Source organism: Pygoscelis adeliae, unplaced genomic scaffold (genome assembly GCF_000699105.1).
Source record: "Pygoscelis adeliae isolate BGI_AS28 unplaced genomic scaffold, ASM69910v1 Scaffold78, whole genome shotgun sequence".
In the NCBI taxonomy this organism is placed as follows: Eukaryota; Metazoa; Chordata; class Aves; order Sphenisciformes; family Spheniscidae; genus Pygoscelis; species Pygoscelis adeliae.
The window spans coordinates 6,044,689-6,069,747 of NW_008825409.1; the positions used below are offsets into that span (position 1 = coordinate 6,044,689).

Genomic DNA, 25,059 nt, shown 5'->3' on the forward strand with positions numbered 1-25,059 from the left:
GCCTCTTCATCCTGGTTGGGTGGTCTATAACAGACTCCCAGCAGGATATCTGCCTCATTGGCCTTCCCCCTCATCCTTACCCATAAACACTCAACCGTATCATCATCACAATCGTTGAGCTCTAGACAATCGAAACACTCCCTAACATACAGGGCCACCCCACCGCCTCTCCTTCCTCTCCTGTCCCTTCTGAAGAGTCTATAGCCATCCATTGCAGCACTCCAATGCTGTCACCCCACCATGTTTCTGTGATGACGACTAAGTCATATCTCTCCCGCTGCACAATGGCTTCCAGCTCCAATGCTGCTTAATGAAAGCCTACGATGTCTGAACAGAGTATCTGTACGATAATGAATATAACATCAATGGGCAAACTTGCATGCATAATAAAGCTATATTGTTTGTCAGTCATGGCTCCACTAGCACCTGGTCTTTCTGCACATGCAGACCCTGGTCACAGCTATTAATCTAACTAAAACAGATCTCTACTATGAAAAAGACTGAATTTTAAACAATTGTTCTGTGCTCCTTTGATAATCTCTGGAATCTGGTCATTGGAGGCCAGGGCACAGTCCATTTTATCCTAAGATAGGCTTCTAAAACACATCTGAATTGCATGCTAGAAGTGGGGGCTTCTTTCTTTGATCTCAGCTGCAAATGCCTACAGCATTTCCAATGAATTCTTCCCAACATCTTCCCAGGCAAGTATGAATTTAACCCAACTGCTATGTTCTCCTAGGCGGAGCTACACCTATACCAGTGTATTTCCAGAATAACTCTTTACTCATCTGCTTGCTCTGTTAGGATTGTTTTCATTACGATTACTAGGGAGGGGGTTATGCTCAAGAAATCAAGCTTTCGTCATGCGTCTCAACAGTATTTATTTTGTACCAGTGAAAGCAAGCAATTATGCCTGATGGTTATCAGCAAGAAATATTGCCCTTCCAGGCCGACAATGCTGGATTGCCCATAATTTTAATCAGAAACCAGTCAGTTTCAAGAATCGAAAGTGGGCTCTGTGTTCCTGCTTACGATGAAGTCATTTGCGCTGCAGATCTTCTTGTCTTGCTCTTGAAAGAATAATGATACAAATAAGAGAGCGTGAGGCAAAGACAACATGAGCGTGTGAAAGTGACAGTCATTCTCTTTGTAAATACCAAGTAATTATTGTGGTACTGGGTAAAACTGAGCCTCTGAAAAGTGGCTTATAATTACATTTGAAAGTCTATGTCAATATGAAGCACTTTGTTGTTGTGTGCAGGATGACACTTGAAAATGGCAAAAGATGAAAGAAAATTTCAGTTCAGAGCTCTGGTGGACATGAACATCAGCTTTTGCTGATATTTCTTCCGCCTCTTGAGCCTGCTTGCCATGGCAACCTTTGTTTGCTTGCGGTAAAAGGAAAGGTATCATCATCCTTCACTTAATGCAGAATACAGCATTCAAGAGGAGAAAAAAACAGCTTTTAAAAATAAGTGAGAAAGCAACTTTCTTCCTGAAGCTTGTATCCTGCTGTTCATTCTAGATAAACTGCTGAAAAGTGTACCTACTTTGAATTTTAAAGAGTTTTCTTGCTCTGCAAAGAAAAAGTATTTTAAGGGTGACACAAAATGAGACTCAGCCTATCTTTGGCCTAGCAAGGAACACTGCTGATTTATCTTTCTTGTCAGTTAGCCAAGTAGTTCAAGAACCAAGGGTTTTTTTCCTCAAAAATATTCAGTGCAAGACTTTGGTGCCAAGTGAATAGAAGAGCCTTATAAACCAGGTTCTGCAAACACTGTAAGCTTCAGTATAAAAAAGGTGACTTATGGAAACTGAGGCAAGGTGAAAAAGCCTATGTCTATCGTGAGACATCCAAAAGCATTTCCAAGTTGCTGGATTCAGGTGCCTTTAGGCTATGTCCCAGATGTATATCAGGAGGCAAAATTCAGCTGGGCAACAGGCCCTTTCCTGTCCATCCTTGTTTCTGTCTAAGGTAATTCATACAAGAACTGTTGTATACACTGACTACGCATCAGCCTGGATGAACAGCCAGTATGCCAGGACATCTTGTGGCACTCCTCAGAAGGCTGAGGCTATTCTTGAACCTAAGAAATTTGCCTGCCCAGCCAGGCAGTCTCCAAAATAGTGGGGGCTTAAATTTCCAGATCTCAGATTAATGCCTTAACCTTTGGAATTTCCTACAGCCATTTTCTTTTATATATTTGTGCGCATTTCTTTCATATGCATATTCCTTACATGTTCTGTAAAGACACTAACAGTTTTACAGGGCCTTATCATTACAAAAAAAGGAATAAAAAAAAAGCCCTTTTCTCCACATATATTTGAAAGATTTTCATGTATCCCCTTAAATATGTATTTTAGTAAAAGTAATAACTAGTATTATTTCCCACATATTAAATGCAAGGGTGCTAGAGCTTACTTTACTGTGAAGAACCCAGGTTTAGAAAGGTTGTTTTCAGTGACTTGCCCGATGTGAGATGGAATTAGGTCTTGCACGCAGGCTTTATGTTGCCCAACTTCATTCTGAGGACAGACAACTTACCTGAAAACCTGTATGAACATCACAATAAGTTGCAGTGGTTTGCGCAAACAAAAAGTATTCTCACCTGCTGAATTGCTGGAAAGGCTATTTCAGGCAACATTGTCTGATAGTGTATGCCCATTATGCAGGTCTTCTGATTATACAGGGTTCTTCAGAAGATTATATACTGCTTGTAAAAAAAATAGGAAAAAAACCAGCTTCTCAAAAAATAGGTGATGTTCTTGATTGTAAAACATGCCTCACATCTGCTGGACACCCAGGACCTGAGCCATTATATTCTAGCTCACAGGACTGTCAGGAAGCACAGGTTATTTTTTTCATTGTTAGATAACATTGTGCTGAGCATGGCAGAAACAAAGACATGATGACAGAAGTTTCTCATCAGGAAACTTACACTGTGTGAGATTCATCTCACATTTTGTCAGATAAAGTTGAACATACAAGAAGGTACCTTTAGAGAAACCATTTATCTCAGCCCAGAATATTTGCCTAAAATAGATGGAATTATTGCTTTCTGGATATGCTTACCTCTCTCCACTGAATACTAAGGGACCCTAAACAACTATTTTATCTCAGATATTTAACTTTTTAGACAGATAAAGTAAGATGAATCAGATCTTGAAAGTTCTTTATGTGTAAGATGAAGATAATTGTGTGTGCATACTCTTGCATCATGAGTTTTGAGAACTATGGACAGGCATGATTTCTCGGTGTTCAGATATTCTGATGAGTATTCTGAGTATCTGGCTACAGACCATATGCAGAATGAGATTAAATGTGGAGATTGCCAAACTATGTTTTCTGTAATTAATGGACAGAATTTCCTTCACCCCTTGCCTCCACATGGAAGTTCTACCTTACTTGACCCAAGAGAGAGATTTGTTTTCCTATACCATTCTGTATCTGTAATAGTTCCTTCAGTTGCCATAACACTGTGTGCAGCAGAAGCAGCTATAAGAAATGCACAAAACTGTCTCCAGCTCGTCTTTGTGCTCTGATGCAGACCCTGGGGTCTACGTTCCTCAAATCCCACACCACTGGCAAGGTAGATAAAATATATTTGTCATGGCAATACATTTAGTAAATGTTTAGGGACTGTTCTTTTTCCTGCTTACTCCATTCACGAGTCTGTTGAATTTCAGCTGGATTGAGTTCACTCACTGTTGAGATGTTGGCATGTGTAGAAGACAGCTTTGTCTCATAAATACTTCAGCTCACTTCAGTATTAGGAGAAAGTCTGAGTTCACTGGGATCATTCTCATGTATGAAATCTGTAGGATCAGGCCCACCTCCAGGGAAGAAATAAGACTTCCCAAACATTTAAACATTTGTTGTAATTAGTAAGTATACACAGGTCTTCAACAGAGCGAGGATAGAATTTTGGTAGAGGATAAGAAACATAATTCCAAAATTAGCTTGTTGACACTGGGGGTATTTCTGAGACATACTTATTAATATGAGCAACTGTCTTCATTGCAGTGTTGTGTGCTTGGCAGAGGAAGATTCACATGACAATTGCTCAACTTTGAAAGTACCTGAAAACTCTATCTTGCGTATGGACACCCAAAACCATTGAAATTTATGAACATGTGTTTACAAACTGTTACTTATACTTTAAAAGAGCAGTTTAGAGCATGTTTCATCTGCCTGTTCTAGAGGAAAACCATAAAAGAATTTGTGGGATCTTGTATTCTCTTGTGAAATTTACAGATCAATTGATACAAAAAAATTCCCCTCTTTGTTGTCACAGAGTATCCAAGACACAAATCCCTTTCATCTGTGTGTTTTTGATGAAGAAAACGTACATAACTAATACTTTGAAATGCAGTTAGCTGTATTGAATCACAACTTTTTTGCTTTTTCAGTGTTCTTTCTCTTTTAGCCACAATAATTGACTTGCCCAGGGTAACTCTAAATATTAAATAAGCGTTACAATTATGCATGTTGCTTGATAGAAATGAGAGCTGACAGTCAGATTCTGATGGAAGTTAAACGTGCGGAAATCCAGAGTAACAGAAATCAACAGTTACTCTGCCATTGTTACTGGTTAACAAATGACTGGTGCCTGGTTCAAGAGCCTTTTCACATGCACTGAAGTCTGTGAGTCCAGCTTTCTAGCATTGATTGCAAGGCTGGTGCCTAAACTGAACAAGCATAGAGATTAAAGAGAGCAGACAGAGCCATCAGGAAGGAGGAGACCAAGATCAAATAGAGATTCCTCCCTTGCTCTCACACATATTCTTAAAAAGCATGAGATCACACAGTTTCTCATATGCGGTTTCTGTTAACAACTTCACAGATTCATACAGAAGAAAATGTTGCTTTTCTTCTTCTGGAATGTCTTCCTTTTGAACCTTCCTTCAATTTGTCCCACAGGGAAGTGCAAGTGAGGCCACCCTGATTTCACTGCTTGCTGCAAGAACAAAAACTATCAGACAGGTGCAGTCAGAAAAGCCTGAGCTGACAGAAGCAGACATCATGGGCAGGCTGGTGGCCTATGCTTCTGATCAGGTGAGTACCTCTCAAAAACATGGAAACATGGGGTCTCTACTTAACAATTTCAGCCATCTCAGTAGGCAGGTGAATTAAGTATAAACTCTTTGGATTGGTGACTATGTGGTTTTGCTTGTTTAAATCTTACTGTACATCATAAGTGGGTTGGAATCTCATGTGTGCTACCATAATACAAAGAATAAATATCTGGAGGTCAGTGTTACGTAAGTATTGCTTCTTTACAAAAAGAGCTCATTTGGAGTAAATAAGGATACTTGAGTGAGGTGTTAATTTCAGCGGTGCTGAGTAAGTCTAGACCATCTTTTGTTACATCTAGGCTTGTGTGTCCATGTGCGCACATGTTATTTTCCTCCTACATGCACATGTGCAAACAAACACACATACATACTCTCCCTGTATGCATGCATGGGTGCAGGTGCATGCACACAGACAAACCTAGTGCGTAAATATAAAGCAAACTTGAAGAAGCCCAAAACACTTCTTTTTTTTTAAAGAAAAAACCCTCCTAAAATCTCCACGTATCAATATAGCTCAAAAATCTTCTAAGAAAACAGAAAATATAATCCTTGATTTCCAACCGTGAGTGGCATTTAGCAGACTGAGTTAGGCTAAATTCTCAGCAGGCTAGGACCATGAGAGGCTTTTACTGTTAATGAAAGCAAATTTCAGTCTTGTGAGTTCTGCTGCTCTTACCTTTCTGACACACTAATCCTACCGAAGGGCCAAACAATGTTGTTTCTCTCAATAGCTGTGACATTTTCTTATCTAAATGTCAATGAGGTAGAAGAAACTTCCTTAGTATGTGATGGTTAGTTTAAAGTAATATCTGATTTTGCAGAATAAAATGGCCAGGTTTCAGACTTACCTTGATTTACTACTAAGTGCATGTTAAAAAGCACTGATGAACAAGTTAAAAGTACATTTGCTCTTTGCTGGTGGGAAGAGGGACTACACTTGTAGGGTGAGAAGAGTCAGGACAAGAAAATATGAGGAAAGATCACTGTTTTCAAAAGGCACAAAGGATATTTGTCCTTTTTTTGTCTGGGACCCTAAGGTCTGTGTTGTGCAGACCGCCAGTCCCAGAGCTCAAACTCTGACCCAGTGATGCACAAAGCCTTTTACTTTTTTTCATTTTTTGTCCCGTGTAAGTGGCTGACCTGAAATGAGGACTGACAGGCCTTCCTGCCTACTGAAGGTCAGAGGATCTTATGTTTACAGAAGGATTTGCCTTAAGATACCGATGACCTTTCAAAGCAGATTGTTGCAGAGCTCACCGGTCCTTCTGCATTAAGAACAGACCTGTGTGACTCATAGGCAATAATCCACAAAAGAAAGTAAGCCTAAGCCCTTCTGCGGGAGAGAAAACCACACACTGACAGAGTTTATCACTGCAAGAATGCATTAGGAGGGAGGTAAAAAGTTGGCCGGTAAGGAGACCCAGAGCAGAAAGCTGAACTCAGATCTCATATATCTTGGGAGATGATTTTAGCTTCTCGGCATTTTGGGAAAATCCTTATCCCATTGAAATAATTTTGCTTTGTGTTAATGAGTACAGAGCAGGACTGGCAACAAAGCTTTCTCCAATAACTACTTGGGGGTTTGGAGACAACAGAAGAGGATCCCGGTCTTTTCTAGTGCCTGGGCTATCCTGGCTGAAGCTCCTCTTGCAAGGGACACTGAATGTGAGACGTCGGAGCTGAGAGGAGCATTCAGCTACCCCTGATAGTAGACACCTGACTGTTTGGGACCAGCACAGAAGCCAGGGTAGTTTTTTGATATTCTCAAATTTTCTCAGGCCATTTTCTTCATCAACCTTTTTTTGCCATGTTTATTTGGCTACCTTAAGAAGCTGCCCACTCATTTAACTGATTTCTGTTTGGTTCCTTGCTCTCCTCAAGGATGGTAGGAGATTCCCGAGTACTTTGCTGAGGACTAGGAATTCCACGGAGCAGCAGGTCCTAAAGATTTGTTATAATGCAAAAGCATCTTCGCAGTTTTAACCTTAAGATTGTGAATGGCTGCAGTTATCAGAGCACCTTACTACAATTTTGGAGACTTGCGGGAGGAATTCTGAGGTTCTGACTGGCTAACAACCTCCGTGTGTTATTATAGTTTGCTTATTTACAATGCTTGTATAAATCAGTTATAAAATACCTCTTTCCATTGTACACTTGAATGAAGTATGGTATTGCTATGGTACACGCATTGTTTCTCACTTCAAAAGCAGTTGGTTATATTTCAAGTCTAGACTTCTATATTTTCTCAAGCTGGTGCCTAATTAATTTGCCAAAGTACTTTAACAAGAGGCACTGCTGAGATACAAGTTAATAGTCAATCTGCCTTTAAAATGCATCATTCTAGGGATATGTGAAGTTGAAAGGCAGAAACTTTATCTTCATCTGGTCTTGTTCAACCTATGTTTTGGCTTAATCTTTTCCGTGATTACATGTTAAATTAGAATAGAATTAGTAAGTGGTCTTGTAGGCACTAGTAAGAACCAACGAGGGTAGGATGGAGATTATGAATGAGAACAGTCACAATATGAAAAGGTGAGGAATTTTTTTCTTTCAAATTAATGACAATTAATGAAATTGGAGAAGGTAGAAGCTAAAATAGCTTTCTTTGGTTTTAGTCATGTTCTAAAGGAGAGTATTTTGTGGCTAAACATACCTTTTACTGTTAATAGAGTTATTATAGTATTGTACTTCACAATTTTATAAGAATTTTTTAGTGATATCTTTGTTTTTATTTACTGAGATGTACTTTGTGTTCTAAAAAATATCGTTTAAGGGGAATTCAGACAAAATGGGTTATAAATAAAATAACATATTGGGAATGATCCTTAATTGCCTACCAAAATGAATGAATGATTGAACCACAATTTATTCAGTAGGTAATCTAAAAAAAAAGGTAATGTAAGAAAATATCTCAGTCTATACCATACCATGATGTATATTTTTTTAGGCTTCAGCAAAACTGTACACCATAAAAATATGCTAGTAAGCAACTGAATCATTATCAGGCAAGCTGATTATCTGCATGTCTTTTGGTTGATTTGGAGCCAAATCCTGAAGCTCTTAATCAATCCTGCCTAATTGTGAACATGTTAATTAAAGCTCTCACTAAGGTTAATTGAACTCCTGTCTGAATGACACCATGGCGATGGTTTCAAGAATACTTCAGGGTTTCTATTAGTGTATTTGTGCGCGTGTGTGTATGTATGTGTATATATGTATGTATGTGTGTGTGTCTGTCTGTCTGTCTGTATGAAAGAGGGAGAGGTACGTCTCTGTTATGTACCAGCAACAGTCCCAGGATCTCAAGTATTGCTTTACTTGAAAGAAATGATTTTTTGTTTTCAAATTCAAATGAACTTCTTACATTCCAATAAAAGGTATCTGTCTTAAAACCTGCCCATTTCCTTGTAGGCTCATTCATCAGTGGAAAGGGCTGCATTAATTGGTGGTGTGAAGATTAAAAATGTTTGTTCAGATGATACATTTAGTGTTTGTGGTTCAGCCCTAAAGAAAGTTTTGGATGAAGACAAAGCTTCTGGTCTTATCCCATTCTTTGTGAGTACTGGATTTTAATTAATCAGTAGATTTATTGCTTCTGATAAGCTATTTTTGACATGAGTAGATGATCTCATCCCTAACAGAGGAATCGATAGGCAGCCTAGCTAGAATATTAGGACAGGTTCTATGAGTGTTCTTCACACACCTTTCTGTGCAGTATAAGCAACTCATTTGAGCAGCTGGTTGCACTTCTCCGCAAAAATGATGTTTTAAAAGGATTTAATGCAGGTGAATTTTGTAGTTGCATGTAATCCTGCAATGTTATAATCTCCTCACATTTGAATTCTGAACTGCCTGTTTTGCAAAGGTATACTTCTACTTTTCAGGTTCTAACTTACTTACACATAAAACAAGTTTAAAGGCAATAAATTAAATGATGGTATCTCTAACTTAAATATTTTCAAGAAAAAATAGTTTCCCCTCCTCACTGCTTTAGCAAAGAAATCAACCTCCATAACGTACCCCAAACATCAGCAAGATCAGACATTGTCAGACAGGTATTTGTGAGTATGTGACTTATCTCTAACAGGTGAGCTATAGGGAATCCAGCTGTGGAAGTTTTAAGGTGTCATCATTTCTTGTTATCTGTCCATTTTCCTTTCCAGAGATTCCTGCATCCACAGCAGTCCAGCAAAAGCAAATGCTTGTATCTCATTAGCTAAAGCTCATAATGCCCCAATTTTTGACACAGAACAGTGTTAGATTGGAAAAGTTTGGTTCTACTGTGATAAGTACCTGATTGAAAAGAATATTTGCTTATTCATCAGATCTACTCCTCCTGTAAGTTCAGAACACCATCTTATTATTTCAAGTTAAAGCAAGATTTTATCGTTTGTTTTTTGATGGAGTAAGTAACCTCTGTTGTTTTTGTACTTCATCAACAAAATTTTTTGCTCATTTCCAAGCATTATGCCTCTACGAAACTTGATATAACCATCATCTGTACAGATCTATAAAGAGGTATAATATGCTACCAATAATATATTTTTACTGGCCTCCACTGAAGAAAAATTGGAGGAAAAAAACCCTATTTTAGAAACTGAGAACTTTAGAAGTGGGATTTTTATGAGAGTTAAAAATATGTCACAATTTTTTCAGAAAAGTCATATCTGACAATGGTTTTTTCTTTCATGTGGTAACAAAAGGGCTAATGTGACTTAAATTTCTATTAATTATTTTCAGAAGAATTAGCAGATTAAGCTTGCTTATAGTCATGGATAAGTGCCAAAGAGGACAAAGAAGCTTAAATTTCACCAAGCTCTTTTGAAAATGTAATCTTTTTACTCATCTTGTGTGTGTCAACCTTTAGTGTCTGTTTTTATGTAGTATGAGGATGACTAGGGTGAAAAGTGTTTTTCATATGTGCAGAATGCTGCTAATTTCTAGCCTGTCTAGAACTAGCGAGTCCTTGGGATGACCAAGCACATCCCATCAATTGCTTTCCAATGTAATGAGACTATGACTGAGAAACAAAGCATCTATAAGGCTGCCTAAATGAACTTTCTTCTGTGGGATGCACCTATTGAAGTGGAGATGTGCCATAAGGCATGTTTTATTTCTCTGTTGTATGGTACCAGCTCATAATATCTTATATAAGATTCTACTTGTTTATCTTACTGTTAATTTTAAACAATTACAAGTACAGCACTATATCACATCTCCGTGCACGAATTACAAATTTAAATGGTTTTTCCTCATCTTTTGTCCATTAACAAAAAAAAAGCAACTTTCCCCTCATAAAAATTCATTCCTTATTAATTTTTCTATGTGTAGCAAGAAGAAATAAAAGATTCTGGTTTATGCACTCAGTGACACCTTTACAAAGGGTGATTTAACTATTGTTTTACCTCCTCTGTTTGCTTAGCTGTGCAAAACAGGCTTTCAAAGACAGTAGAGGCTCAGTCTGAGTTAATATGGCCTGTGCCAGGTCTTCCATTTATTTGTATACATAAAAAATGTCAGCTTAGATTAAACTAGATCTCATTATCCTTATGGTTGGCCTCTTAACTCAAAAGGTGTGTTAATTCTCTGTCATGCGGAGCAGCAGTCCATGCACTGTATTAGTGCTCCCTTTTCTGGCTTGCAGATTTCAAAAGCCTTTCCATTTCTTTTGTTCTTGAGTAATTTGGTGCGATTTTATTTTGTTCTGGTGACAAAGATATGCACATTGCCAAGGAAACACCTTACGCCACTTTATTCCTTGTCTCCCTGTATTCGCTGATCCTTCACTAAGGGGAGTGATTCAACATCAAAGCAAAAAGTTTAACAGAAGAAATTCTGCCTGGAGAGACTTGTGACAGCAGAGAGATCATTCCTAATGAAGAGATCTTGGTTGCATCTAAGCTGATGCAGTCTCCCTTATCAGAAAAAAAAAAAGTTTTGTAGGGGATTAAAAGGAAAATACAAGCAAATTACAATGCCTTATAGGCATGATTCTCCTCTTTTATTTAATGAATAAATGAGGAATCATTATACTGAACTCGATAGAAGTGCTTTGCTTGTAGAGGTGAGTGGAGAACCAGGGGCGCATTTGCTTGATGTGAAACAGGCTCTCTCATTACAGCAATCTGGTAATTATAGGTTTGCTTTTCACATACATAGGATTTGGCAGTCAGTCTTTTTTTGCGAGGGGCATTGTCTTTAAAATGAGTCTTTGAATTCCTAGCCACCATCAATATCTTTTAGCACTAGTAACGTGTATATCATTTTGTTCAGTGAAGGCTATTGCCAGTTAGCGTACCCAGACTTCTACTTTTGTTTCCTTTTTTTATTTCTAAGTTCAGACTTGTGTTAATTTGTCTCTTTCAAAACACTTTTGCAGAAATTGAAGCAGAGATATTTTCATATAGTAAAGCAAGCAGACTGTGCAAACAAAGCACTTAACCGTGTCAGGTGTTGAGGCACTAAAGTTGCCACGATTTACTGAGGAACAATTTCCAAGTGTGGCTGACATGCAGCCCTTCATCTGGCCACCAGTTAAAGGCGAGCTTTAAAGCATGTGCTGAAGTCACGTCCGTTTCATTAATTACAAACACTAACCGGTGGTTAAGCACGTGCATAAATGCCTTTCTCAGTTGGGCCCTGTGCTCCCAGCCTGAGACAGGCCTCTACGTTGGATGAATGTTGACCGGGATGCTCAAATGTGGAGACCACTAAGTTAAGCACTGCTAAATTCAGACATAGGGTCCACTGCATTCAAGCCTAGTTCACTTGCATATGTGTAAGTGGCCTGTGAGCTTTATGCTGTCTTTCATAAATCAACAGTGATATATTGCAGCTGGCATATATATAGTACAATATACTTCAACAACCTCATCCAGTATAAAGCTGCTATAACATGATCGCCTTGCTGCTGAACAAAGGCCCAGCATGAAATCTCTCTGATTCTAGCTGAAATTACTCTTCTGAATGATGGTCTGCAGGATATTAAGAAGCAGGCTGTTTGTATCTGGACTCGCTCGGGAAACAATAAATCAGAATTAGTCTGACAGAGGAGCCATCTTTTCAGGAGAAGTTAACACTTAGATCTTGACCACAGATTCACATTTGGAAGAAGCGTTCTTGAGACATGTACAGATGTCTAGGGCGATGTTTCCTAACCCACAGTTTGTGAATGATTGCTGTTTTGTAAAATACTGAATGGTGGTTTAGTAAACTGTTGCAGTTTTCTTCAAGCCACAGACATTCTCATGACTGCAAGCTGGCAAACAACTGAGTAGGAGAAAATAAAAATAGTAAGAGAACATTGGAAGTTCTGCCTCGCTTTTGTTAATTGCAAATGAAAAGCTTTGAGGTGAAACTGTGCAAAATGTGTCCACATCTCTTTCAAAAGCTGTAGGAGGTCTTCCAGGTGAAAAGATTGAGAGTCATTGCTCTCAGGCATCATAAAGATTCATGCATGTTCCCTGACATAGCTCTTTACTTCAGGAAAGTAATACATGAGATGACTGATGCAAGCATTTTAGCTGCTTTGTATTTGCAACCAGGGCTGAGTCAAATTTGAAGGGCACAACCTGAAAACGGTAAGGCCTGCAGGCTATACTGAGCCATCAGTCCCATTTCTGTGATGCAGCCTGTCCCCCGCCCTTTGCACAAATGTGATTTTGCCAGTGTTATACAGGTTACAAATTGAGTTAGATTCATTGTGTAGTACGGAGGCAGGGTAATGAGAGTCCTGACAAGAGCAGATGCTGTCACTTTAAGTGGTTTCTGAGAATTAAAACAAGTAGCTTTGAGGCTTAGACACCTGCAGAGAGGACAACAAAATTATTTTAGAAACTGAGGTATACTTTACAGAATAAGCCATTATTTAAACAACTAAGCATATGTTTGAACTCATATAATCTCTCATTGAAGAAACATACTCCTTATCCTGATTAGAAGGAGAATACTTTAACTGCAGTACAACACTAATAACAATAATGTGTGACTTTCTGTTGTGAAATCTCCATCATTATTTTAATTGCTGGACAAGCCAAGATAATTTCACTCCAATCTTGTCAGAAAGTCCACATCATATTATCATAAAATATATGTATAAAAGCAGAGCTAAGTCTATAGCGCACTCTTTATTTGGGTATTTTCCAATCCAATGGGTTAATCCCTATTCTTTATGTATATAGGAAAATAAGAATTTTCATCATGGTCCTCCATTTCTTGTGACACAATTTGTAGATCTGTAGTTCAGCCAAAGATGAAATGCAGGTTTCTCCTGACTGTGGGAACATCTTGGGTAGACAATAATGCGATAAATATATTTTCACTCCATACCTGCATGCCCTTTTAGTAAAAAAAGGGAGCAAACTTATTCCTTTATAAAAATATATCCTGCAATCTTTTTAAAGCAACCTCTCTCAAAGGATGATTAAACTTCCAGAGAAGTCATAAATGTACCTCAAGGCACTGTAATTATTCTGTTCTTCTCCTGTGTCTCAGGAATATGGGAAGGCCCAGTATAGATAAAGATTAGATTATTTTGAGGAAAAAACATGTTAGCAGCAAAATTTGATTAACTATATAGTCAATGTGCTTCTCATTTTCAGAACTGTATTTGTTTCAAACTCAGGTTCTTAGTAGCTTGATATGGAAAAAATACTGAATTGTCCCTTTCTTATTTTAATAATAACTTTTCCCATAGCCAGTATTTTTTATTGGTGCAATGAAACATGATTGTAGTTATTAATATTGCTGTAACTGTGAAGTTGGGGGAACATGTGTGCTGTCAGGGATAAAATGTTTTCAGGGTTTTATATGACTACATTTAATCAGGTCTGCCCTATACAAAGGCAGGATATGACTTCCTTTAAGAGTGTACATAAATTTATATGAATTGAGTAATATATGAGTACTTTCCATTGAACAGAAAAATTCAGCTCCCTACAACAATTTGAAATATCTCTGAGGTATATGGTATAATATAGATGCAGAAATGTTCAAAAGTGTACTTAAAAGAGAGGTTTTACCTCTCTAGCAACAGATTATTGAATTAGTTCACTATTCTTGGGATGTATCATTTTAAATTTCTGGCTTTTTGAATACATATCTACCTGTCCTTTTTACTGGATGTTTATGTTAGTTTGGGATTTCCTAGAAATTTTGAAAAATCTAGTTTAATAAGTAGTAAAACAACCATCTCTCACTTTGCATGAATTGTCTAAAAACCTGGAACTTGCAAATGAAAATCCCATCATATTTATCCAACTCTTTGTCTCATAATCAGATTATTTTTTGCAAGATGTCAGGCCTTTCTAGTGTGCTGTTTCTGCTTTATTTCATAGAATGAAAAGAAGAAAAAAAAACTTGATGGGAAATGTGAAAAGCAAAAAGAAACAAACATGTTAAACTTCATGAGAAGTTATTGGGAGGACTAGTAAGGGAACCTCCAGAGGGAAAACCAAGTCTTAGTCCTGAGATGTGTACAGGATCTGCTTCAAGATGTGACTGTAGATGATCTGTAACAGCCTCCAATATCCAATAGCTGGTAGAAGTGAAAAAGTCAAGGGAATCTCTAGCTTGAAAGTGAGTGATAATTCATGAATGGGGATGAGTGTTCAAGGGAACAAATAAAAGGGTAAAATATTGGTAGCTATCAAGCAGTCTGTTTAATCAGAGCAGAAATACTTAGTGCAAATGTGTATCACCTTTTAAAAAGGAAGGAAAAAAGACCCTCCTGAAAAAGCTGGCATCGTTTAACTTTTGAGTAACGGGAATTCCTAGAATTAACAAGATATCAGTGAAATGCAGGAGAGACAGCATGTGAATGTCCAAGCTAGAAGAATAGAAAAGAGCATACACTTGGCAAGTGAAATGTGGTATTAGGCTAAACCAGCACAGTAAGCTTTCTACTTCTGAGAAAAATAATTTCATGTTATTATGCCAGTAGCAAATTGTTTGCCAAAATCCTATAATCTGTATGGAGTTTTAATGTAGAATTGTATCTATGTTTTGCTATGACAGTATGTCTGTTTCTTGAAAGGTCTAGTGGATGGACAAGTATCATCTAGGTGTTCCTTTGTCTTCTTATAGGTCTTGTCATGAATTTGCTGAGGGACGTGCGCACACACACACCAGAAAAATGTGGCTAGTTGCAGATATATAGGGAAAAACAGTGAAAGCAAAAGATAGTGCATTGACAGCGTACTTGGCAGAAAAAGTAACCAGAAGTAGGAAAAAAAAAAAAATCTGGATTTGACATATTTATAGTCATCTCCTGGCTGTACTATAGTTTGTGTGTGACCTTGGATAAATGATCTAATTCCTTTGTACTTCAATACTCTAACTAAAACCCAGCATACTTTATTTGCCTATTTAAACTGTAAAGTGTCTTTTATTATATAAAAATCCAGTACAAGGCAAAACCTGGACCCAGACTTTATTAGTGCTTACAAAAATGAAATGAGGTGTTTAAAACGTAAGTGTAGCAATGAAAAATAAAATAATGTCAGTTTATATGCACTTGGTAGTTGTTTTTTTGCGTTATAATTCTATCTGCATATTCCCAGTAAATTACCATAGCTCATTTTCACCTAGTTATATTCTCTTTCTACTGTGAAACTTGAGCATTTATGTTGCCTCTGCTTTTGGCCCACTGGTCATGTGGCAGGATACATTAAATGAGACATTAACAGAATGAAGGAAGAATGGTTCCAGTATTTTAGGATGAATTTGGGAGAAAAAGTTTCTCTGGGAAAAAATCTTGCAAACCTAATAGTGAATATATGCTACTAGTGAACAGGTCGCAGGCTGCAGATCCATTGAGCACAAATCAGTCACAAGTCTCTGTTACAGAGCTGTGGCTCTTTAATTCAGGCAGTAACATTTTATGATCCATTCTGTCAACAGGAATTTCAGCACCTTTAAGTTGCTCAAGTTCAGAGTTGGCTTATACACCATAAACTGCAAATCATTTTGATGATAATTGCGTATGTGAGATTAGTATTGGTTAGATGATAAGCATGTGGAACACAGAAAATATATAAAATATAGCATTAATATAATACTGTGACTATATTACATTACTTATCAGTCAATTTTATATTAACATTTGATTTTATGCATCTGTCTCAATGGACGCTTATGGGAGCTTTGAAAAAAAAATTAGATTCTCAAAAATTCCACTGAAGGATAGGTATTGGCTAAAATCAATTTATTTTGCCCTATATCATCTATTCTCTCTATTGTTGCCTTTGCAGACAGTTTTTTTCATTTGATAATTTTGCTGTAACGATTTTTTTTGCCTTTGTTTTTTGGCTCTGCAGTTCTGTGCGACGCTTGGAACCACACCTTGCTGCTCCTTTGACAAACTGTTAGAACTGGGTCCTATTTGTAAGTCTTTGCTGCTACTTTCTAAAATTGCAGATGCCAGTTTAAGCCACGCTGAGTCATTTCCAGGGCATTGTGCAGTGTCAGTGTCCAAATTCAATAAGGCTACTTATAGATGAGACCTTCAGTTACAGTTTTCTTTCTAATGTTAGGTCAAGCAGCAAGCTTGCGTTCTCAAACCGTTAAAGAGTACAGATGACATTGCGTCAAGGGTATTGTTGGGGGAGGCGTATTTTAGAACACTGTCAGTTAAAAATTACTGTAAGTAAGTGCTTCAGTTTGTAACATTTTTCTTCAAGCCCTTCTACCTGCAAGTGCATCTAGAGCAATGGTGAAGATCAGGGAAAAGCTGAACTCCAATTCTCCTCTGCACCAAGTGTTTTGTTTCTGTCTGGTTCTAACAACTATAGAAAGCAGGGAAATATGCACCAAAAATCCACATGTATTCTCCTTAATCCTTCCTCTCCCTTCCCCAGTTTCTTTCCTCTTGCAAGAAAACAGGACAAGTGCCAGAGTGTTTAATACAGTGACCGAGTCATGGACTCTTCATAAGTATTTCTGTGTTACGGTCTGTTGTGTCAAGCTTTGATCTGCAGCAAGGCTTGGTCAAAAGCACACACTTGCTGGCTGATGAAAGCGCAGCAGAAGCGCACCATATCTGTTCAAGTGTGCATTTAGAACAGGAAATTTATAGATATAAGCTATAAATTTTATATTATTATATATTATTATATATAAGGAATTGGAGGCAGCCTCATAGAAACACAGCTAGATTTGATGTTCTGTTAATTTGCTCAGGTGGGGCCTAAAACATTCGGGGTTTGTGTGGTGGTGACTTGCTCTGTGAGGTTTCCTGCCCTTCAGCACAAGCCCTAGAGACTCAGTTTCTCCCAATCCTCCTTTCTAAAAAGGTTTCTAGTAGTCTGCTTAGCAGCTAGAGATTATTTTGCTGTTCAGGTTATTCCTATAGACCTGACCTAATAAAATAGTGACACCAATGTTTCTAGGTTTCGCAACTAATCATGCATGTTTCACCAGTTGCTCTCAATGATTTCCTGCTTGTGCAGCAGAGACCAGCAGAACGATTGCGCACTCCTCAAATCATAAGTCTCCTGCTAGCTTTACTGCGTGCAGGTGAATTTTCTTCTTAATATACATGAGCAGTAGTCCTATGAAATAAAGGCAGTGTCTCAAACCAAGTATATTTAAAAATAAATAATCAATCAATCAGTTGAACTTTGAACATGTTTTCAAATAAACCTCAGTTGTGGATGTTATGAATAACATTTTATTAGCTTTTTCCAGACATTTATGCAAAAAGAAAATGTAGTTCACAAGAATGCAAATTCCAGCATGACCTTGGTGCCCAGTTGCAGATCTGAATGGATATACCTCTGTATGTGGAAATACCCATCAGAATTATTTGGTGACCAGTGTAAAGATGTTATGTGGGCTTCAGTCATCAACTCATAGACCAGAATTGTTACCGTGTGCATTAATACAGGTGATCTATAGCAGAGTGTGAATACTAAATTACAGAGACTACGAGAGGCCTATATGCTAAAATATTTCTGCAGAAACCATTCAGTGACTAATCAAAACTAGCACTTTCTTAACCTTTCAATGCTTGCTCTTGCATAAGTGTCTCAGTCCTTGAATTAAATAGTTTGCTGCACATAGTTCAAAAGCATGCGCATGCACATATATCGATATGTAAAAAATACTGTTTAGAAAAGTGTTTGTGATTCATGAGTTAGACGTCGGGAGCACAGCTAAAACTCTAGCTCCTCTTGCTAAAGCAGATATAGTTTTATTACCATACAGATGATAACTACATCTCTAGATACATCTTTTTAAACTGTATTTTATAATGGTTCTTAAATCAAAATCATTTAATGTTTTATGTTGCTTAATATTAATAAGATAAACCTAGACATGTAAGGACTCTGTTCCAGTAGAAATGGGGAGGAAGAAGAATATGTTATGTATACATCTTTATGTATTAACGGAAACCCAGATGGTAGAAACATTTAATCTCTTAATTTAATTTTAAATTGGGAAAATAATAACATCAAAGAACAATCTCTCCAGCATTTGGTTTCATGCAAATTAATAGGCTTTTTAATCTGCTGTTTAATTTATTTCCCCTTCAATTACTTTTTTTTTTTAGGTAATAAGGAAAACATCTGGATGCATATTGATGCAGCCTATGCTGGGAGTGCATTCATCTGCCCTGAATTCAGGCATCTTTTAAACGGAGTGGAGGTGAATGAAGTGTTTCTTCTCTAGCAGCCTGCTAAAACCTTGCTCTTCTGTAGAACTTCTGTTTCTTATGCATCCAACATTAACACCTCTTCTAGAATCTCTGAGTATGCTGTACTTCAGTTTGCACTACAAATCCCTGTATATTTTATTACATTACTTATGTTTATATAATTTTTACTGGTTTATTCTGGGAGTATACAAGCTACCACAGTATGTAAAAGTTTGTTATTCAGAATAGCAAGTAGTAGTGAATCAACAAAGTATCTTACAAAATAGGAAAGAGGAACTTTTTCCTGAATATGCAAAAAGGCACGTTTATAACACCCTCATTCTACATGACACAAAAAAGAAAAAAAAGATCAACAAATTAATGAGCTCGTTATGTCTGATTTTTTGCTTACATCCTGAAAGTCATATATGATACAGCCAGTAGCTGTATCTCAAACAGACAGGGTTTAATAACCAAGAGAGCTAAATGAAATATTCCTCCAACAGCACTCCTATTCCTCCCACCCTTCCCACCCCCCTCGCTGAGCTACTTGGCATTCAGTTGCTTAGATAAGAATACTTCAATTTCCTGCTGCTCCCCTCAGACGGTCAGATAAGTCCTTGTCTTCCACGTCAGTGGAGAAAATATTACTGTTTGGTAAAGCCAGAAGTTTAAACACAGCACTGATAGGTAGTGACTAATGAAGAAGAGGAGGGAAACCGCTCTGACAAATAAAGCATTTCTTTCTGTCTCTTTTTTACCAGCAAATGAAGCTTGTTGTAATTTCCTGTGGGGGGATATTTTTTAAATTATTGCTATTGGTTCCTGAAGGAAATGAAACAGCATACCTTGTCTGGGCCAGCATTTGTCATAAGAGTAAATATTTAACAACCATGAATAGGTTTCTTACCTTACATAGTACAGGGAGATAGCTAGATAGATGGATAGATAGATAGACAGACAGACAGACAGATAATCTCCTTTTATGAGAACAATTGTTAATTGTTTCCAAGTGACAGGGAAGGTTATGAGAAGCAAATGAGAACAGAAAAGTGCTATATGGAGTAGTCAGACCCTGGTGCTGCCAGGCCCCCATCTCTCTTTTTTAAGGCTGATGGCTTCTGCCTTTGTTAACACACAAAACACGGACAAAGCCTTTCCCACGCAATATCCATCTTACCTACCTGGTTTTCCTGTGATGCCACGCCTGAACATATGTCAAATAGAACGGGCCTGTTACATGATTTATATAAACATGTATTGTGAATGCTTATTCTGTGTTGGTTTTTCTTTTGACTTAGATGAAAAAATGACTTCTACTAAAAGAAAATACCCTGGCAGTAAAAAAAAGTCATTTCCTGGTCAGTTGTAATTTTATGAATGAATGTGATATGCAGATTCTGAACTAAATATATCATTTGTCTCTATGTATGAATGTTGTGTGTGTATGTTTAATATTCTTGGAAATAGAAAGCTTAGTGAATTGTTTTTGGAAATCGGGATATGAACCACAGTGGATGTTCCTGAGTATGCAGATTTTTTTTTTTAGTTTACACCGAGATACATACTTTTCCATAACATATGTATCTAAAAAGTGTAATTGTTAGCAAATGCTCAAAAAGTTGATAATACCAACAGCATAGCTGCACACCTAACCTGAAATCCATCCCCAAAATAAATGAAGATTTAACTACAATAGTTATTAAGTAGTGTGACATCAGCATGAACTTTATCTATAAAGCCCCAATTCAGGAATTCATTCGTAGTCAAGGTGTACCTCAGACAATTTGACAAAGTTGTATCATTAGCACATGGATCCTTTTCTCTTTCATAATTCTGTTTTTTATTTATCCATTCTCAGTTTGCAGATTCATTTAACTTTAATCCTCACAAATGGCTGCTAGTGAATTTTGACTGCTCTGCTATGTGGTAAGTATTACAGTAAAAGAAAACATTACAAGAGACAAAAATCACATGTGAAATTAGTCTGCCTTTCTAGCAGTAGACATTTATTTACATTTCTCTATTGAAATGAGGAGTTCTGGATAGCTTTACTCTTGTAAATTATTTAAAAATTTCACTCTTTCATTTAATCCAAGTTTCAAAAAAGTAAAATTTAGAAATAGGCCTGAGCTCTGCATTATGATCCAGGGAGAGAGAGAAATCCTGAAAAGTCTGCAGACTCATACTTGCTCCATTTTGGAACTGTTTAAAACGTAAATGAAAAAACTTCATTTAAGGATGTTAATGCAATGAACAGCATGCTAAACAGAGCATTCTCTTCTTTTCCATAAAATTTCCTTTTGTTTGAGCCTTGATTCTTTCAAAATACTTTCTAAAAATGCTTGGGATTTGGCTGATGAAAAGCAATTGTTTTCAAAAAGGACTATTTATGTAATTTTGTACTGAATTTCAATATCCCCAGATGACAGCAGAGATGACATTTTGATATAAAAAGATGCCAAAGTAGAAACCAGCAGACATACTTTGAAACAAAGCGAAGTATCACAGCAGTAATAATAATGTCCCATAATAGATGATCCTATTGTGTCCCAAACTGGAATCTCCAGAACCTAGTGTCTACCAGCGTCACAACTAATGATACTTATTAGCAAAACAGCTATTCAGTAAATGCAGACTATTTATCAAAATAAATGAAAACATTAATTTCAGTTATAATACAACAAAATCTGCAAAAATGAAAAAAAAAGGAAAAACTGAATGTTAAAAAGAAGACTCTAAAACATCATCCAGAAAAAGGTCACCTTATTTAAAAGAAAAATAGTGAGACAGTTGCCTTTGGTTAACCTTCAGCTCTTTTAAAATCCTCAGTGAAGTTGACCTTTGCACAAATATGTATATTATTCAGATAATATATTACATTTTTGAATTTAAGAGTTTTCCTGATGTAGGCACTTCAGATATTCCAAGCCATAATGAAATTTTTCTTTTCCTTAGAGTAAGTGGCGTACATTTTGATCCTGATTCATCAGCAGTGGCAATGATTAACCCAAGACTCCAGTTTATAAGTACCTCATAACTAGCTGTCTCTCTCTGTATATGGAAATAGGGAGAAGATGAAACTCCTTTGCTAGTTTCTCCCTTCTTTTTCTCATCGCTCCAAGACTTTTTTAACAAAGTAGCCACTCAGAAATGAGAAAATACGCCATCATTCTCTTTAATGTTTGTAGGACAATTAGAGGCCAGTCTACTACCTACCAGTTTAATTTCTCATTAATTCTGCTTTCTCCTACAACCCTGTGGAACTACGTTAAAAGTATTTTACCTGGTTTTCCAGGAAAACAAGGTATATACAATCACACTGTCTGGAAAGACTTAGGAAAGTATTCTTCTCCATTTTGTTTCTTGCCTTTTTTAGATAAGCCATTGCATAAAATGCTTGTTTTCATAGGTAGGAAGGTTCCATTACAAGGAATCTCATGAGACCTTGCAACATGTCTCCCTGCTCAAAGCAAAAGCTTCACAACTATAGCCATTCAGGCTTCATTTCAGCAAGGCATCTATGTATAGGTGTTACTCACTTAATAAAGAATGAAGAATACATTTAAAGTTAAACTCTTTGACTTGCAGCCAAATCCATCGTCGAGCTACTTCTAAGGCCCATGTCCAAAATTCACCTCTTTTATCAACTGTAACACTGCCTGAAAAGGTGAAATGTAATGATAAAGGATGAAGGAACCTGGTGAGAAAAAGTAACTGTGAAGGATACATAGTCTTCTTAGGATCCACGGGAAGTATTAACCATGATATTGTAATAATACGGAAAGAGTTCAATAAACAGTGAACACCATTTCAGAATCAAATTAAGCTGAGACCCACTGATGGACAGGCTTCTAAATCACCCAGGCTCCTCAGCACTTTCTCCAACAAACGCTCCCATTTCTTTTCCCTGCAAGTTGATTAAGATAATCTAGCCATTAGATCTGTAATGTAATTATTTAACTACTGAGTGAAATATGTAGCACTGATGTCATTTGGGATTTGGAGGCAATTTCATTATAAACCTTTTGTAAAATATTCTCAGACTTAGCCATGTACAGAAAATAGCAGTCAATTTCCTATAAAAAGGACTTTAATATAGCCACTCCGAGAGGGGTTTATTTTCCATATTCAAATGTTGGTGTCCCTTAGAGACTCTGCCTTGAAACTACCAGTCAGTTTTGCCTGACTTGTTTAATTGGTGCTCTGGAATATTATAAAATAGGAAGAAGTGTCTTCTTTCAGAGAGAGTGAAAATAATCGTCTTGCAAAGTCTTGGTATTTTTGCTTTTTTATTACTTTTTTCAGGGTTTAAGTGTTAACTTTTGGTTGGGAAGGTTGTTTTAGTATTTGAAAGGAAGGTACTTATAGGAAATGGTTATCTATAAATGGAAGTGAAATTTTCCTGTTGGTTTATAATATAAAGTCACCTTTTTGGTTATTGTATCAGTTAAAATGGACAGAATAGAGTGAGGCTGTTAAAAGCTGCAGATGTGCAATCCAAGTAAGTCGCTTTTCACAAATTTTCATTGCTTTATTCACCAGGACTTTTATTGTGCATTTTGTATTACAAGTACTTAATATGTGAATCTGTGCCACTCAAGCTAGGTTTTAGTAGGTCTATTAGCATAACATCAAGCCTTTAAAAAAATTCTAGTTTATCAATGACATTTTTGAAATATGTGTTCAGGATCCTTCAGTCAACCAGGGGGATTTGCAAAGAAAGTTCAGAACACCACTTCTATCCATTACCAGACCACACAAGCACTTACTGCAAAGAAGTTTAAATACCTAGGGTGAAATCTAGCCATGGTGTATAAAGGTGCAACTCCACTGGTTCATATACATTGATGTCCAGGCTTTGGATTTATTTTAGTAATCCTTTTAGATAGTTTTTCATGGTTGCCAGATTAAGACCTGTGAAATCCCCAGATGGAACAGACACCATCTTTTAAAAAAGCAGTAACATCACCAAGGAAGTGCAAGATGACGGCATTTTTATAGCTTCTAAACGACCAGATGTTCCTGCAGAATAGGTATGTGTTCCATTGTTTAGCACAGCATATTGCAGGAGAAGGAATGAAGCTCTCACAACACAACTACTCCTATTGCTTGTAACTTGGGTTAGTTGCGTATGGAATGAGCTACTGAAACACGAATATATCAAAGTGATCAAATATACCAAATAAACTACTGTAGAACAACTTAGGGTTTGTTCTCAATATCTACCCTAATTAAACCTGCTTTCAGATAACAGTTTCTTCCTTCTGTCCACAGGATATTTTCAGCACACAAATAGATTATTTATTGTTTTTATTGAGAGTATTCTGAATGTCTTTTACTATTTTTCATGTGCATAAGCTTACTTATCTTCAACTATGTACTTTCCATACCTGAAGGCAAGTACTTTGTTAACCTTAGTACTCTCCTGACCATTAAAGTGAGAGGAGGGCTTTTTGTTTGTTTGAATAAGATGTTTTATGAGCATAGTCTAGATGTGGATGAGACTGGGAGTACGTACTGGCCTGTGCATTTATACGTACACACTAAAATATTGGAAATTAGATTTTTACTTAGAATTTTACATTAAAACATTAAAACCCATAAAAAATGGACGCACAGAAAATCATAAAAGGTTTGGACTTTTGTCATTTAGAATGTCCCCATGTTGACATAATTATTGCTTACTTTGTGAAATATTTATAGGCCTAATATAATTATGTAGCAATCTCTCCCTTTTTGATTTCTGGTTTCTTCTTTTTCTGCCTCTATAAACCCCATCATTTGTAGAGGTGAGTGAATCTTACACATAGAGTGAAGCATGAAGCATAAACCAGGAAAAGCTTGTTGTTGCCCACGGGCAAAATGTAGCTTATTCTTTCTAAAAGGGACACATTGGCTTCTGAAACTCAGTCCAGTTACACCACCTACTAGCTGGCAATAGTAAGGTATGCTTCTCAGTTTTACAATGTGCTGTAGTATATCATATCAGTAATTGTATATTGGATCCAGCTAAGGGCAGGGTGGTACAAGAAGGAAGCCTGAGTCTGGACTGGCTGGCTTGTCCCTACCAGTGGCTGCTGCTGCCACCACCACAGCGTAAAAAAAAAGGGAAAAGCCGGGGCCAGCCATCCACAAAGCCTCAGCAGGCCTGGGCACGGTGTCTAGGAAGCCACAGCTCTCCCCACACAGCTTTGTACTGCAGTAATTTCAAGGCAACTTCTGTTGACTGCAAACATTAACATTGCTTTAGCTAGTCTCACATTCTGGTGTGAGTGTCTATCACCATAAAAAGATCCTCTGTGTCTGTTTCTTGTCTGTTTTTAAATATGCAGTCGTGCAGTCATGCT

At 37.2% G+C, this 25,059-nt stretch overlaps 1 protein-coding gene across 1 annotated transcript in view; it reads left to right on the top strand.

Annotated features, from left to right (window-relative positions):
* Positions 1-25,059, top strand: part of DDC (dopa decarboxylase (aromatic L-amino acid decarboxylase)) — a 56,331-nt gene that overhangs the window by 14,145 nt on the left and 17,127 nt on the right. Inside the window, exons 4-8 of the mRNA XM_009330452.1 lie at positions 4,922-5,056; positions 8,488-8,631; positions 16,392-16,458; positions 18,626-18,720; positions 20,571-20,638. Of these exons, the coding sequence (XP_009328727.1) occupies positions 4,922-5,056; positions 8,488-8,631; positions 16,392-16,458; positions 18,626-18,720; positions 20,571-20,638 (509 nt within the window). The remainder of the gene's footprint in view (positions 1-4,921; positions 5,057-8,487; positions 8,632-16,391; positions 16,459-18,625; positions 18,721-20,570; positions 20,639-25,059) is intronic.